The 13,190-nt window shown below is 39.6% G+C and overlaps 1 protein-coding gene and 1 long non-coding RNA gene across 9 annotated transcripts in view; one reads left to right on the forward strand and one right to left on the reverse strand.

Annotated features, from left to right (window-relative positions):
* Positions 1 to 13,190, forward strand: part of LOC128877632 (uncharacterized) — a 160,755-nt gene that overhangs the window by 97,017 nt on the left and 50,548 nt on the right. The window lies entirely within an intron of this gene.
* Positions 1 to 13,190, reverse strand: part of LOC128877621 (kinesin-like protein KIF13B) — a 134,444-nt gene that overhangs the window by 14,026 nt on the left and 107,228 nt on the right. For 5 of the 8 annotated variants that reach the window (XM_054125090.1, XM_054125086.1, XM_054125083.1 and 2 more), the window contains exons 5-19: positions 12,458 to 12,705; positions 11,819 to 11,936; positions 10,871 to 11,083; positions 9,752 to 10,015; positions 8,844 to 9,093; positions 8,621 to 8,763; positions 7,266 to 7,613; positions 6,208 to 6,384; positions 4,977 to 5,499; positions 3,906 to 4,127; positions 3,052 to 3,318; positions 2,778 to 2,960; positions 1,830 to 2,021; positions 1,014 to 1,307; positions 756 to 931 (exon numbers count right to left, since the gene is read on the reverse strand). In XM_054125090.1, the coding sequence (XP_053981065.1) occupies positions 756 to 931; positions 1,014 to 1,307; positions 1,830 to 2,021; positions 2,778 to 2,960; positions 3,052 to 3,318; positions 3,906 to 4,127; positions 4,977 to 5,499; positions 6,208 to 6,384; positions 7,266 to 7,613; positions 8,621 to 8,763; positions 8,844 to 9,093; positions 9,752 to 10,015; positions 10,871 to 11,083; positions 11,819 to 11,936; positions 12,458 to 12,705 (3,618 nt within the window). The remainder of the gene's footprint in view (positions 1 to 755; positions 932 to 1,013; positions 1,308 to 1,829; positions 2,022 to 2,777; positions 2,961 to 3,051; positions 3,319 to 3,905; positions 4,128 to 4,976; positions 5,500 to 6,207; positions 6,385 to 7,265; positions 7,614 to 8,620; positions 8,764 to 8,843; positions 9,094 to 9,751; positions 10,016 to 10,870; positions 11,084 to 11,818; positions 11,937 to 12,457; positions 12,706 to 13,190) is intronic. The other 3 variants (XM_054125088.1, XM_054125085.1, XM_054125087.1) reach the window with 3 other exon arrangements.

A 13,190-nucleotide genomic window follows, 5' to 3' on the forward strand; every position in this document is an offset into this window, starting at 1 on the left:
TTATTTAATAATAATGAAATTGTATATTCTACTATATTTTTTAAAATTATGAATTATTCTCAAAAGTTTTATAGACTTTCGGTTACTCAGCCCTACGATTGTCGGTAAATTAATTATCGACACATTTCGTGATCACTTCCTTCCGTCCAAGGAAATGTACTTTTTATAGACTGTTTTAAAAATTTTATTTTATATAGTCAGTCCCATAAATGTTCATACCCTCTGTGTTTATTGAAGGAATTTGTCTCTAAATTAAATGATAAATTTGATATTCTCGAATAAATGTTTCATTATATATATATGCAAGTGTAAAGTTTATCCATGTAAAAAAGATCGAAAGTAAAGTTCATGTTATAATATTTGCAGAATAAAATAAATTTCTATGCAGGTTCAATTTTTGTAGGCACGTTCGCGAAGATTTTATTTTGCATAAAGATCCGCAGTCTAATAATGAAACATTTATTTGAAAACGTCGAACCTATTATTTAATTTTGACAAACTTCTTTAATAAACATAGAGGGTACGAATGTTTATAAGACTGACTATTATTGTATTTTTATATTATATAATCTCAGAGCACAGCTCTGATACATATTTTCACAAGTCTCCCAATCAACGTGTCAACCACGTTAAATATGAAGGACAAATGGCTCGCTATGCCTAATATCATCAAGAGGAGAAATGTAGAGGTTGAGATAATATGAAGTATGAGATAAACTTGAGAGAAAATAAAACAAATTAAACGAAAAGCATACAGTGCGTCCGAGACGGCGAAGAGGCAGTAGTACCTGCGAGAAGTTGGGCACGCTTGCTGTCTTGCGCATTAGTGGTTGACCTTGTGCTTGCAGAAGTTCCTTCACAGCGACGCTTTGTCGTAGTCGGTCTAAAGTAAGGATACTTTCCACTGCGGAGACACCGCGCGTGTATTTCTCTAAATAAACATCACCGGACGTCAATTTAGATTTGTACAATCCTTATTTTGTCAGATCCTGAAGAACTGGGCCAAGTCTTACCGATGTATGTCTCCCCATCGCACAAACTGGTGTCCTCTCCGCTGGCAGCTATTTGTGCCAAGCTCTCGCGGTCCTCCAGTTCCTCACTCGCCTTTGGTATATTGGAGACCACCTCGTAGGTGACCCCAGTTTGCGTTAAACAATCAATGCGCACGATCCTCTTGAAGATTCGATCCGTGATACTTTGTCTTTTGTATATGTTCAAGGCCAATCGCTTGCGCAACACCAGGTCCATGGGCGCGGGATGCGACAAGCGCACCGTCGTCTTCAGGATCAGGAAAACTCGCTCGTTCGCTGAAATGTGGTTGCATTTTACAGTCCGGAATTGAACAATCAGATGGAGTATATTTGCAATTGTCTCGGAGCACAGTTCTAGATTAATACATATTTTCACAGATCTTTGAATTAACTCTTTGCACTCGAGAGGTGACTCTCGGTCACCATTAGGCTCGACGCAGTAAATCAACCAGCAATAATGTTTGTTTCAGTTTAATTTCATTGGAACTCGGAGTGTCGATAAAATGATTGTCAGCGAGGTAAAAGTGATCTGATTTTCAAATCTCAAACTAGAGATCTCATCTTCAAAGTCAATTTAAGCTTAGTATTCGAGTGCAAAGGGTTAATATATTAACCATATAGTTATTTGCTTCTGCTATACCTAGTATGTTGAGATTCAGATAATATGAAGTATGAGATACAATGAGGTGATAGCAGTGATGGAAGATTTCGTAGAGAAAATTGGAAGAGAATTCGATTCACTGGTGAGTATAAACATTCAACGCGACGTAGATTAATACGCGACGTGTTTTAATATACCATCTGTGACTTTGTTGAGGTGTATGTTGTCGTGTATACTGGAGTCCCAGGCAGCGATGGCGCACACGTCCTTCTCTATGTGTCGAATGATTGGTAGATTGTAGAACTTGTTGCCGTGTTCCTTGGGTAGAATAGAATTCAGCCCCGTCACGGAGACTTCCTCTCCTGACTGATGAGTCGAGAGATCGTCAGCTGCACAAAGGTTTCATTTTTACAAGGTCAATTGAGATTTCTGAAGGGAAACTTCTTTTAATCCATTCACTGCCAACTACGAGATGTCTCCTAATTCAAATTGATTGCAATTACTCAAAGAAAAAGTTTATATTATACTCTTTTTACCCAGGAATTATTGCAAGCGGAGATCGTAAATTTTCTTTTTAAAATAACAAATTTAATATCACTTCTTATTATCGAAATAATAACCTAGGCTACGCGTCTGTATTAAATCTTGGCTCGCAAGGCAAAACTTTTTAAATTGCCTGGCAGTAAATGCGTTAACACATTATGTGGGTGACAGAGATGTTCATTAAGGAATTAAATAATTCATTCTGAAGATCAGGTGTTGAGAAAAGAAACAAGGCTGGATAGGATTGGTGTATTTTGATCAAGTTTTAAAATTAAATATTAACGTAAATGTTAGTTTTCAATTGCATAAGAAATTTTAGTTTTACAAGTATTTATACGAGCTTGTCTATCACTGAAAGTGTTAATAAAGAGTATTATCATTGGTAGACTGCGGATCTTTATGCAAAATGAAATCACCGCGAATGTGCTACAAAAAGTGAACCTAAATAGGAATTTATTTTATTCTGCAAATATTATAACATAAACTTTACATTCAATCTTTTTTATATTCTTGCATATTGTTTGTATTTTGTAGTTTCTTGCACATTCAAATTTTCTATAAATGCATAAAGATCCGCAGTCTAATCATTGGTAGCAGCGTACCGTTGAGATCAAGGAACAGAACAGGAATGTGTGGTTCCATGCCTGGCGGAGGGTTCCAATCGGCAGGTGCACCAGGGATCCCAGAACCTGCCGCTGGAACCAGGACCGCGTTTCTTTCTTCTGTCAGACTGACCCACTGATCCACCAGGCTCTGTTCTCGCTCTATGTCTTGCTCCGTTTTGTCTGTGCAAGACAAAAATAATTTTCTCTAATTATTCTTCCCGGAATGATTTGCTCTTCGAATGTCGGATTCTTACACGGTTAAAGATCATACCTTGTTTGTTGATGAGTTTCTGAATCTGATGATCCAAGTACTGCCTCCTTCTCATCAACGCTTCGCTCCACTTGTCCCTTAGTGTGCTTAGGTCTTCATCTTGGTAACTGTCCAAAGGAATCTGAAGCCGATTCCTCACGGACACGCTGCCTACCGCTATATTCAATATCGATTGACAGATAATCGGCAGCGTTCCTGAATTTTGCACCGGTTTCACGCGAACCTGTATTCGCCGTTGTTGGCCTTGTCGTAACTGATAAATACCTCCTGAAAGACACAGACGAGGTTATTTAACCCTTTTCAGTCCAAATTCTCTGATTTCGGTACATTTTTGTCGCCACGTCGTCCAGAAATGACTGACAGGAATATTCGTTAAGGAATGAAGCAAATTAATTCCAACGACGAGGCGTTAACAAAAATAAACTCGAATACGACTCGTGAATTTGGCTAAAGAATTAACCCTTTGCACTCCAGAGGTAACTTTCAGTCACCATTAGGTTTCACGCAGCAGATCTATCAGGAATAATGTTTCTTTAGGTTTAACTTCTTTGGAACTTGAAGCGTCAATAAAATAATTGTCGGTGAGGTAAAGGTGACCTGATTCTCAAATCTCGATAGCTCAGCATTCGTGGCAATAGAATACTAAGAAAGCATCTCGAGTCGCTGGTAGATACTAGAAAAAAGGTCTCGAGTTCAAAGGGTTAAATACAAATGTTAGATTATCTAATTTTTAATTGCCCCCGAGACAAAATTTTAACCGTGTAGAACCGTTTGTTTGTTAAATATTCACGAGTTTTAGTCTGGCAGGTAACGTGTTGAGCGTACTGTAATTTAAGTACGAAGAGGTTACATACCCGTGAACATGTCCTGTTTTACAACTACGTCGACAGGCGAGTACTCTCCTTGTTCGTTGAGCTCTTGGATCTCGACCCACAGTTCGATCTTCCGCGTCAACTCCGACCATCTATCGGCTAACGATCTAGCTTTGGCCAGCTGTTGCTCGACCTCCCAACCAGGTTTGCTTCTGGAGAAACCCGCGCTTCGGTGGCCCCATACCTCTATGCTCAATGCACCCTCTGCAAGTAGAAACGAAGTTCTAAATAGTCAGAATTAGATTTCAGTAGGGCAGCCATCGGTTGTCGGTAGTACATCGCGGATGTTTGTGCAAATCGAGTATTTAGGAGGATGTTGCATCTTGTAAACGGCAGGGGCTACCACTTCAGTGGTAGTTCGGGGAGTGACGACCCCGCCGTACCCTAGTCATCACACATACAAGCACGCATACATACATACACATATAAACGGAGAATTTGATGAATTTGTGGTGCCAGAGAATGCAACGAATTTATAGGTTTAAAAAGAAGTATGTAGACGCAGACATACATACACATACAAACACCAAAGCTTTGAACTGTGGATTTTATGAATTTATGACACTAGAAGGTGCAATGAGTATAACATAAAGGAAAGAAAGTTAATTAATTTTCAACATACTCAAACTCTCTTCATTTTAAACGTGTTTAAATTCTCTTAATTTGAAATATACTCAAACTCTCTTAATTTCAAACGTGCTCGAACTCTCTTCATTTTGAAACATACTCAAGCTCTTTTCATTTCAAATAAACTCAAACTTTATAGTGTAAAAAAAAAGTATGTAGACGCAGACATACATACACATACAAACACAACAGCTTTGAACTGTGGATTTTATGAATTTATGACACTAGAAGATGCAATGAATATAACATGAAGGAAGGAAAATTAATTAATTTCAAACATACTCAAGCTTTCTTCGTTTCAAGTATACTCAAACTCTCTTAATTTCAAACATACTCTTCTAAACAGTATTGTGCATGCATAAACGTCCGCAGTGTAATTAAAAATTCTTCCGTTCGCCCTGCCTAATTATTGAAATGGTGTTGTACCAGCGCAGTGTTCCATGAACTCCTCCGTGATGGGCACGGTGAAGTCTTTCGTGTGATTGAACTTGAACGCCAGGGAGTCCCTCTGTCCTGCCTGGCAATTGGAGTTGAGCTGCTCCGAGTTGTCCACTGCCGGGACCACGGTGGGCTCTGGATAACCGCAGAACATGTACTGACAAAACACGTAATGGCTCAGCGACAATGGCAACCCGGTGGCCTGCTTTATCGTCACGCGACATATGATATGACTCGATCCCGAGTAATCTTCGGGCTCTGACGATGTCGAGTCCGCCGACGACTCGGACGCCGCCTCGCAGATGCGATCCTGAGGAAAGTGGCCGGATATGCGGCTAATTTCGACCTGCAGTCGTCCAGCGACTTCTCCCTGTTGGCTGATAATTGGCGTATGATAATCTAACCGAACGTCGTGAAACAGAACTTCTAAGAAAATATTCGCTACTCCGATAAGGTTGTGATTCTCCTGGGACTCGTAGAACGGGTCTTGAGTCTTTCCCGGGACTTCGTCCTATTCCAGAAAGAAATAAGGTTGTCAATGGTCTCTTCCTCTTTGTTCTTTTGTTCGGTTCAACCCATTTATGCCTGGGGTAAACAGTTTGACAACTTGCGGAAAGGTATTGTAGGTTTCGTGAAAATGAAGATGCAAGCAATACTGGTTCATGTATCTCTGCTTGTGTTTACGTGTATAGTAGTAGGTATTCATAATTTTTGCGATGAATTACCTTATTCAGAAAATGTAAAAATGAAGTACATAATTGTTCGTTTGTTTAGACCAGCCTTATCAGCATCAAAAACAGTTCGTTAACACTTTCGCTGCGGATGACGCACATGTGCGTCCAACTGAGCCTTTGCCATGTGCGGATGACGCACATGCGCGTCCTTTGTTTTTTTTAGTCGGTTTAGTCGTATTTAGACAGTCAGTACGATCTAAGCATTCATGTTGGTCTGTTCTTTTGTGTTTAGTGTTGTGGTTGGACTTTTGGAAAATTTTCGTTCTGTATTTACCCTTATAAAATGGATAATAGCCAACAAAATAATCATATTAGAACATTTGTAAGAAATTTGTCATTATAAAAGATATAATAATTGCAGCTCCAAGCGAACGACTACTTATTTTCGTCCGCAGCGAAAGTGTTAGGCACTACGTACACCTAATGTTAATTTCGTTCAGGGGTGGACCAGGCATAAATAGGTCGGGTGAGTCAAACATGGTTACCTTAATGGCAGGTAATCGTTGACAATTATTGGGATCCTTTCTCTCCTCGTACATGTCTCGCATATCGACTAACTTATTTTCTAGCTTCTCCATGGACCACACCTGGCTACCCATGTTCGTCCTCTTCACCAGAATCGCGGGCTCGCTGACGAAGGCTCCCCGCTGAAAAAATACACTCTGCATATTGGAGAGTGCGAAAGCAAAACAAACACAAATAAATAAACACAACAAAAGGGAACTGAAACTGCGGGGAATTAACAAATTGAAATTAAAAAGCCGGAAAGAATAGTAACGTGACTGGTGGAGGGTAGAGAAATTATATCAGAAAACATGATGATAAAACGCATGCATTCTTAAGCTTCTTTGAACTATTCCGACAGTCTACAAGGCGGACGGTTAACCCTTGATACAGGCGTCCAAATTTGTTAATTCGCTGATCGATTAATTTTTCGAAATTTGTTGTGTTTTTGTTAAAGAAATATTGTTTGAAGAGATAGTTCAATTTGAAGTACGTAACCAATTATACGTATATGTTTCGTGTTGTTGTTGTGTTTATAACTTTGTACGAGGATATGGTTACTTGGGTATACTTTGCAGTGGATTGATTGTATTAGGTGGACTGGAAGGTAACGTCGTTTTTAAATACTTGTTTATCACTCATCTCGTTGATTTTTATCGATCTGGCATTGAAAATTTGCACAATAGGCGACAAAAGGCTGTTGATAGCGATGGCGATTGCATAACTGATTAAGAATAGAAATTTATTAAAAATCTGTTTGAATTTAATGTAAAAGAAACGACATTACTTTCCAGTCTACCTAATACTATACGTAATCTTTTTCGTGTGCTTTTTAGTATAGTGAGTGTACATAGCGTCTATATAGCGATCATGAACTGCAATGGGCGTTGCCAAGAGCCACAGAGGGCGTGCTCGACCGCTATGGTGGGGGATAACATTCTGTGACCTTCATCAACCAACTAACTTCGCGTCGTAGCGCGCATTACCCAAGGATTACACAAGCAAACTCATCGCAAACGTCGACGTCCCGGCACGTTACCTTTCTATTCGGACTTAAATTGTTCGGCGGTATTTGCAGGGTGACGCTGAACTTGGTTTGCTTCCCCATCTCCTCCGCCAAGAAGTTCGCCTCTTGCACCAACGAGTTCGCCCTCAGTATGTCCGCCTTTAATTGACCTAAGCTCCGTTTGAACATCTCGTCCCTCTCTTGGGCCCATTTCTCGACGCGCATTTGGGTAGTGGGCGTGCAGGCGGGCAGTTTACCGCTCTGGCTACCCCTCAACGGGTCGTAGGGTACGTATGGCGAATAGGGCGTCGACGGTGACAAGATATTGCGAAGATGCTGAAACTGGCGCTCGTACTCTTGCCTCTGCTTCTCCAGCGCAACCTTCGAACAGGGAAAGAAACGTTTAAAGGAAACTTGACCAATTTTGTTTGATCGACTAGACGCCATTTAACCCTTTGCACTCCAAGCAATTTGGCTATATGCAGGTAGTCTACTCTAAGATCGTTTTTTTTTTAAATGACCAAGTTATGATTCCTTTTACAATTTTACATTTTTATTAACCAAACATAATCGTATACAAATGATAATAGTTTAATGGAAATAGTGCTCTTTATTTGATTATTTATACGAAGTTCTTTAAAACAAATAATGGACAAGCAACGTATTTTTTAACGATAATAGTTTAATGGAAATATTGCCCTTCATTTGATTATTTATACGAAGTTGTTTGAAACAAATAATAGACAAGCAACGTATTTTTTAACGCTATTGTTTAAGAATATTGATCTTGTAACTAATTGAATTTAGACACCCATAGCTTATTAAAAATTAACGATACATCGTGGGCAGTACAGGTGGCCTTGGGAGTGTAAAGGGTTAACGAAACAATAATGACGATAAGGATAGATTGCCAAGCAGCTATCAACTGAATCTCGTTCTTTCACCTTACTTCATGAACTTGAACTTATTTCTGGTTCCAGTATGGTAAACGAAGTCGTTAACTGAGTGAAAAAAAAAAGAAATAAATTATTTATGATGCGTGAAGCTTGTAATTTCCATTAAGTATACAGCTGAAATGAGCATACGTCGGAATACTGGCAAAGAACTTGGCAATGTACTCTTATAATAAGAAATCGGAGAATCGCTTAGATATTCTACAAAATGAAATATTTCTTGTATCATTGAAAAGATCAATTGAAACCAATCTCTCTGTTCTCTTAAGCTCTCATTTTCACGAAGTCATGCGTATTAAACCCGCGCCACAAACTACCCCTCTGTCTAGGAAATTCAAGACACTAGAAGCTGATCAAATTAATCGTTCCTCAGATTTGATTTCAGATCGCCAAAGACGACCCCGAGACCTAGTATCGCGATTGTTTCCCGTTTACCTGTTTGTCCTCCTCGTGTTGTTTCTCCAGTCTGGCAATGGCCTGTTGAATCGGATCGTTCGACATCTCGTTGAGCATCAGTTCCTCCCTCGCGAAGTTGTAATCGATATTCTGAGCGGGTGTCTGAGGCTCGCTGTTAATCGCTGCGAAGAGAAACAACGGTTCCCCGCGGATAATCCCGATAAGGTGGTGTTTTTAAAATTCAATAAAGCGAGAGCAGTACCTGTTGCGCTCCTGGGACAATTCACCCGGAAGAAATGATGATTTCCCCAGACGATCCTGTCGCCATGGAGCAACGGCGTTCTCTCCACAACCTGTGTGCCGTTGACGAAACACCTAGCGCCGTTCAACGGCGTCATGTAGAGCCCGGACTCCTCTATCGTGATGACGCAGTGCTCAGGCAGGATGCCCAGGCCGTGCAGCTGGATGTCCTGGTCAGTTTTCGCTGAACGACCACCGACCAACGTCCTCTCCTTATCAGTCAACGAGGTTTGATATGTAGAATGGTTGGAGGATGGATTGGAGGATGGTCGATAGACAATTACTATTCTTAGGAAGCAGACTGTGGATGTTCATGGGGAAAAAGATTTGATACTTAACCCTTTTAGACCTGGCGCCCACAATTGAGGACACAAAATTTAAAAATGATCGTTTAGGACGATTGACCAATTTTCCTCGAAAATTACATTATTGGTATTTTTGATTTTATTTTTGTCCATACTAATTTTACTCCAAGTTAACCCTACAAATTAAATTACATTAGTACTAGGAAACAATTCAGGTCTGAAAGGCTTAACACATTCGCGACCGCTGACGTGAATTGACGCCACTTAAAATTCTATTCCTAGTCGTGAAAAAAATTATTAGAATCTTTTGGACTTTCTAGAAAACCCAATATTTTCACGAGTATTTGTCTAGCACTCAAAGTGTTCATAGACCAGTAAGATTTCCAAAGGCGATCCTGAAAACTGCTGCATAGATTAAACGCGAGGAAGACTTCGTCGAGAATGTGTGTGGAACGGGAATAAACTTCTCGAATTACCAAGAATAGCCATTGTTTATGAAACGAGGATGTTAAGATGGCTCAGTGGCCCCGGTATGGTCGCGGAGTGCTCGTTACTCTGTACGTACTTTCAGGTAGTAAACCAACAACTCGTTCAAGCTCGGATCGTCGTTGAGATTAACAAGATAGTACTTGTTCTTCTCCACTTGGATACCGGAAGCCTGCACGCTGATCCCCATTTTCTCCAGGGCCTGCTGCCTTTCGTGCTGCAGCCTCTCCGTCTTCACCAGCTTCTCCTCCCACGTCTGCGACATCTCCTTCATTAATCGTTCCGATTCCGACAGCTTCTCCGTTATGTCTGTGCGTTGTTGTCCCACTATCGATCCTTGGCCCTTCGTGGGAGGAATGGAAAACAGAATTAAAGGGGTGAGTCGGAGGGTAGGTTCCAGCATAGCTGGAAACTTCGCTAACCGCTCTGTGAAACACGATCATTCGCTCGCTGTGTATCCTATTAATCCTGTCGAAAGTGGAATCAACAGGGCTCAGGCTAGGATCGATAGAATAGCATGATCTGTTCAAGAATTCGTTTTTTCGGGAGAGCTTCGATGATTTGATTTAGACACAGGCTAACTGGTGAGTCTCTTAAATGATTTCTCATCGTCTTGGTTGCCCAGAAAAGTTTCATCCAATATTCTTAATTTATCAGGGTTTTGTTAACTCTCTATGGACCCGTATAACTTTCACATCCACAATAAATCAAATAAATCAAATAATTATCAAATCAAATAATTATAGTTTCTCCACAAGATGTATACGTCTTAATTATGTAATATCTCTGATAGTCAATAACAATATTGACAACGATTGGCAGCACCATCAACCTAAAATATCGAAGTAAATGCCTTGCAAGTCTTATGCAGAAACAAAATTCGTCCCATAGAGAGTTAACAGGGAATCTTTTATAAGAACAATTCAATGCTTCACAGTTTCAATGATATTCATACTAACCAACTGGAACTATTTTTGCCACAATTGACATTGTTTTTATTTAGATATAAAAATTAAAGGCCGTCCCATTTTTCGGACATTGGCGGACGATGGGGTTAATTCAATCTTATTCTGGACTTCAAGGTCGACCCTATTATTCTTTTTCAATTTTAATCCCGAAGAGCCGCGTTCGAAATAATTTTCCAAAAGACTGATGGATTCTCTAACTATTTTGCTTGGTCCTAGTTTAATTCTCTTACGGTTGCGTGCAAAAGCATCTCCTTGAGCGTCTCCACCTCCTGCCTCAGCTCCCGAATAATTCTTGCGTTCGGATCCTCGTTGACCACCGCGTGATTAACGATCCTCTTCGCTCTATCCGCGTATCGGAGGGTGGAAAGCGTTTCCTCGTAATTATCCGCCGCGGGAGATACAGTGGCTACCATTACGGTTTTACTGTTTCCACCGAGGTTGTCCTAAAGCCGAAAACACAAAACTTCCGTAGACAAGTGGATCACCGTTTGGGAATCGATGAAATTTGTTCACCGATGTTCTCGTTTTTCGAGGAACTTTGATAAACGATGTCTAACGCCTAGTTGGTCAATTTGATATTAGGTCATGAGTAGACTGCGGATCTTTATGCATTTATAGGAAATTTGAGTGTGTAAGAAACTACAAAATGCAAACAATATGCAAGAATATAAAAAAGATTGAAAGTAAAGTTCACGTTATAATATTTGTAGAATAAAATTAATTCCTATTTAAGTTCAATTTTTGTAGGCACGTTCGCGAAGATTTTATTTTGCATAAAGATCCGCAGTCCAGTCATGAGGTATTAGGTCAGGAATTAGGTCATCACACAAGTTTATGTCATTTATTGTTGTGCTATTCAAATTAATATGTAAAATATGTCAGTGTCATGAAAAATCTCTTTCTGTGATCTTTTCTATAAAATTTCTGTAGTGGTTTTTTTTCTGTGACATTAATCTGTGACACTAATCTGTGACACCAAGATGTGAGATGATCTAATACTTCAAACTTCTTAAAATCACCGAATTGTTAATAGTTTTATTGGCAATTTTTGGGAACAACTATCGTGACAATTCTATTGATAAATTAATTTGTTTCTACTTCCTTCTACTTTCTACATATGTGTGATAAATTTTCATTGATCTGGGAAGATTTAGTGTTAAATCGACACTAAACAATACCTTTAGCAACCACGTGAGTACGGAGTCTCTGTACGGGACGAACTTGTCCTTATTCTTATTACTTCCGGAATTCTGATCCGCCAGCTTCGAAATGACTAGACCCAACGTCGTTAGGGATCTGCAAACATTTACCCATTTCGTATATCCCGTGATCAATCATGTGTCGCTGAAGTGTCGCGATATCGGTAGTTGAACGTGTCACGATTTTCGAGTACCTTTGCAGGTAACAGGAATAAATTCTATTAATTTATTAATCGAGTTGAACGAACACATTTGATTTACTCTGTATTCGTGAGTAAATCTACTTTGTTCGTTGGCGAATAACACGACGATTGAACAAACGAGGAATTGGAATGAACGAATAATTGAATAAAAAATGAATTTTCATAAATTATTCATTATTGTGGATATAATTAAAAAGAGTCTCCATCTTGGAAGAGAACTTTCTACATTGGTATATATTAATCTCGACTGAGGTCTTCATATTCGTGAATAGCGAATAAATTGACTTTATTCATCATTCATGAATAACGCAACGATTGAAGAAATGAGGAACAGCAATGAATAATCGAATAAAAAATGAAATATCAGTTATTCGTTATTCCGACTGTGTAGTGGTTTACTTGTGTAGATGTTTACTTGTTTATATTGCTTCCTTCTTTAAGCCTATCGCCCACTGCTCCAGTTTTCACAGCCCTTTCGCTCCCCGCCAAGTCCACCAGACTCATCCTCGAGACCTTCTCCCCGCTGACGCCGCTTTTCGTGTCCGTCAACGTTTGGGTGAGGATCACAGAGAACACCGCGTGTGACCGGGAGCTCTCAGAGTTCATGTTCGTCGCCGCCACCGTTCTCGACTTGTTGCCCTCCGCCATCAGATTGTCAATATCCTGCGAAATCGTCGACGATTTTATCTGCGGCCTCGTATAGTTTGTTCGGTTAGTACTCCATATTTATTCGTTAACTTACTCGAACGGAAAGTTATTCGAATACAGTTTCATTCGAATAAAAAGTCACTCGAATATAATTTCATGCAAATGGAAACTTGTTCGAATACGGTTTCATTCGAGTGAAATGTTATTCGAATAGAGTTTCATTCAAATAGAAACTTACTCGAATACAGTTTCATTCGAATGAAAAGTTACTTGAATATAATTTCATGCAAATGGGAACTTATTCGAATACAGTTTCATTCGAGTGGAAAGTTATTCGAATACAATTACATCAGAATGGAAACATATTCAAATACAGTTTCATTCGAATGAAATGTTATTCGAATCCAATTCCATTCGAATGAAACTGTATCTCTGTTCCTACACAACCGAAGAGCGTACAGAAAAATGCAAACCAAGTACCAGCGTTCAATTATCTGTCG

Source organism: Hylaeus volcanicus, chromosome 5 (assembly GCF_026283585.1).
Source record: "Hylaeus volcanicus isolate JK05 chromosome 5, UHH_iyHylVolc1.0_haploid, whole genome shotgun sequence".
Taxonomy (NCBI): Eukaryota; Metazoa; Arthropoda; class Insecta; order Hymenoptera; family Colletidae; genus Hylaeus; species Hylaeus volcanicus.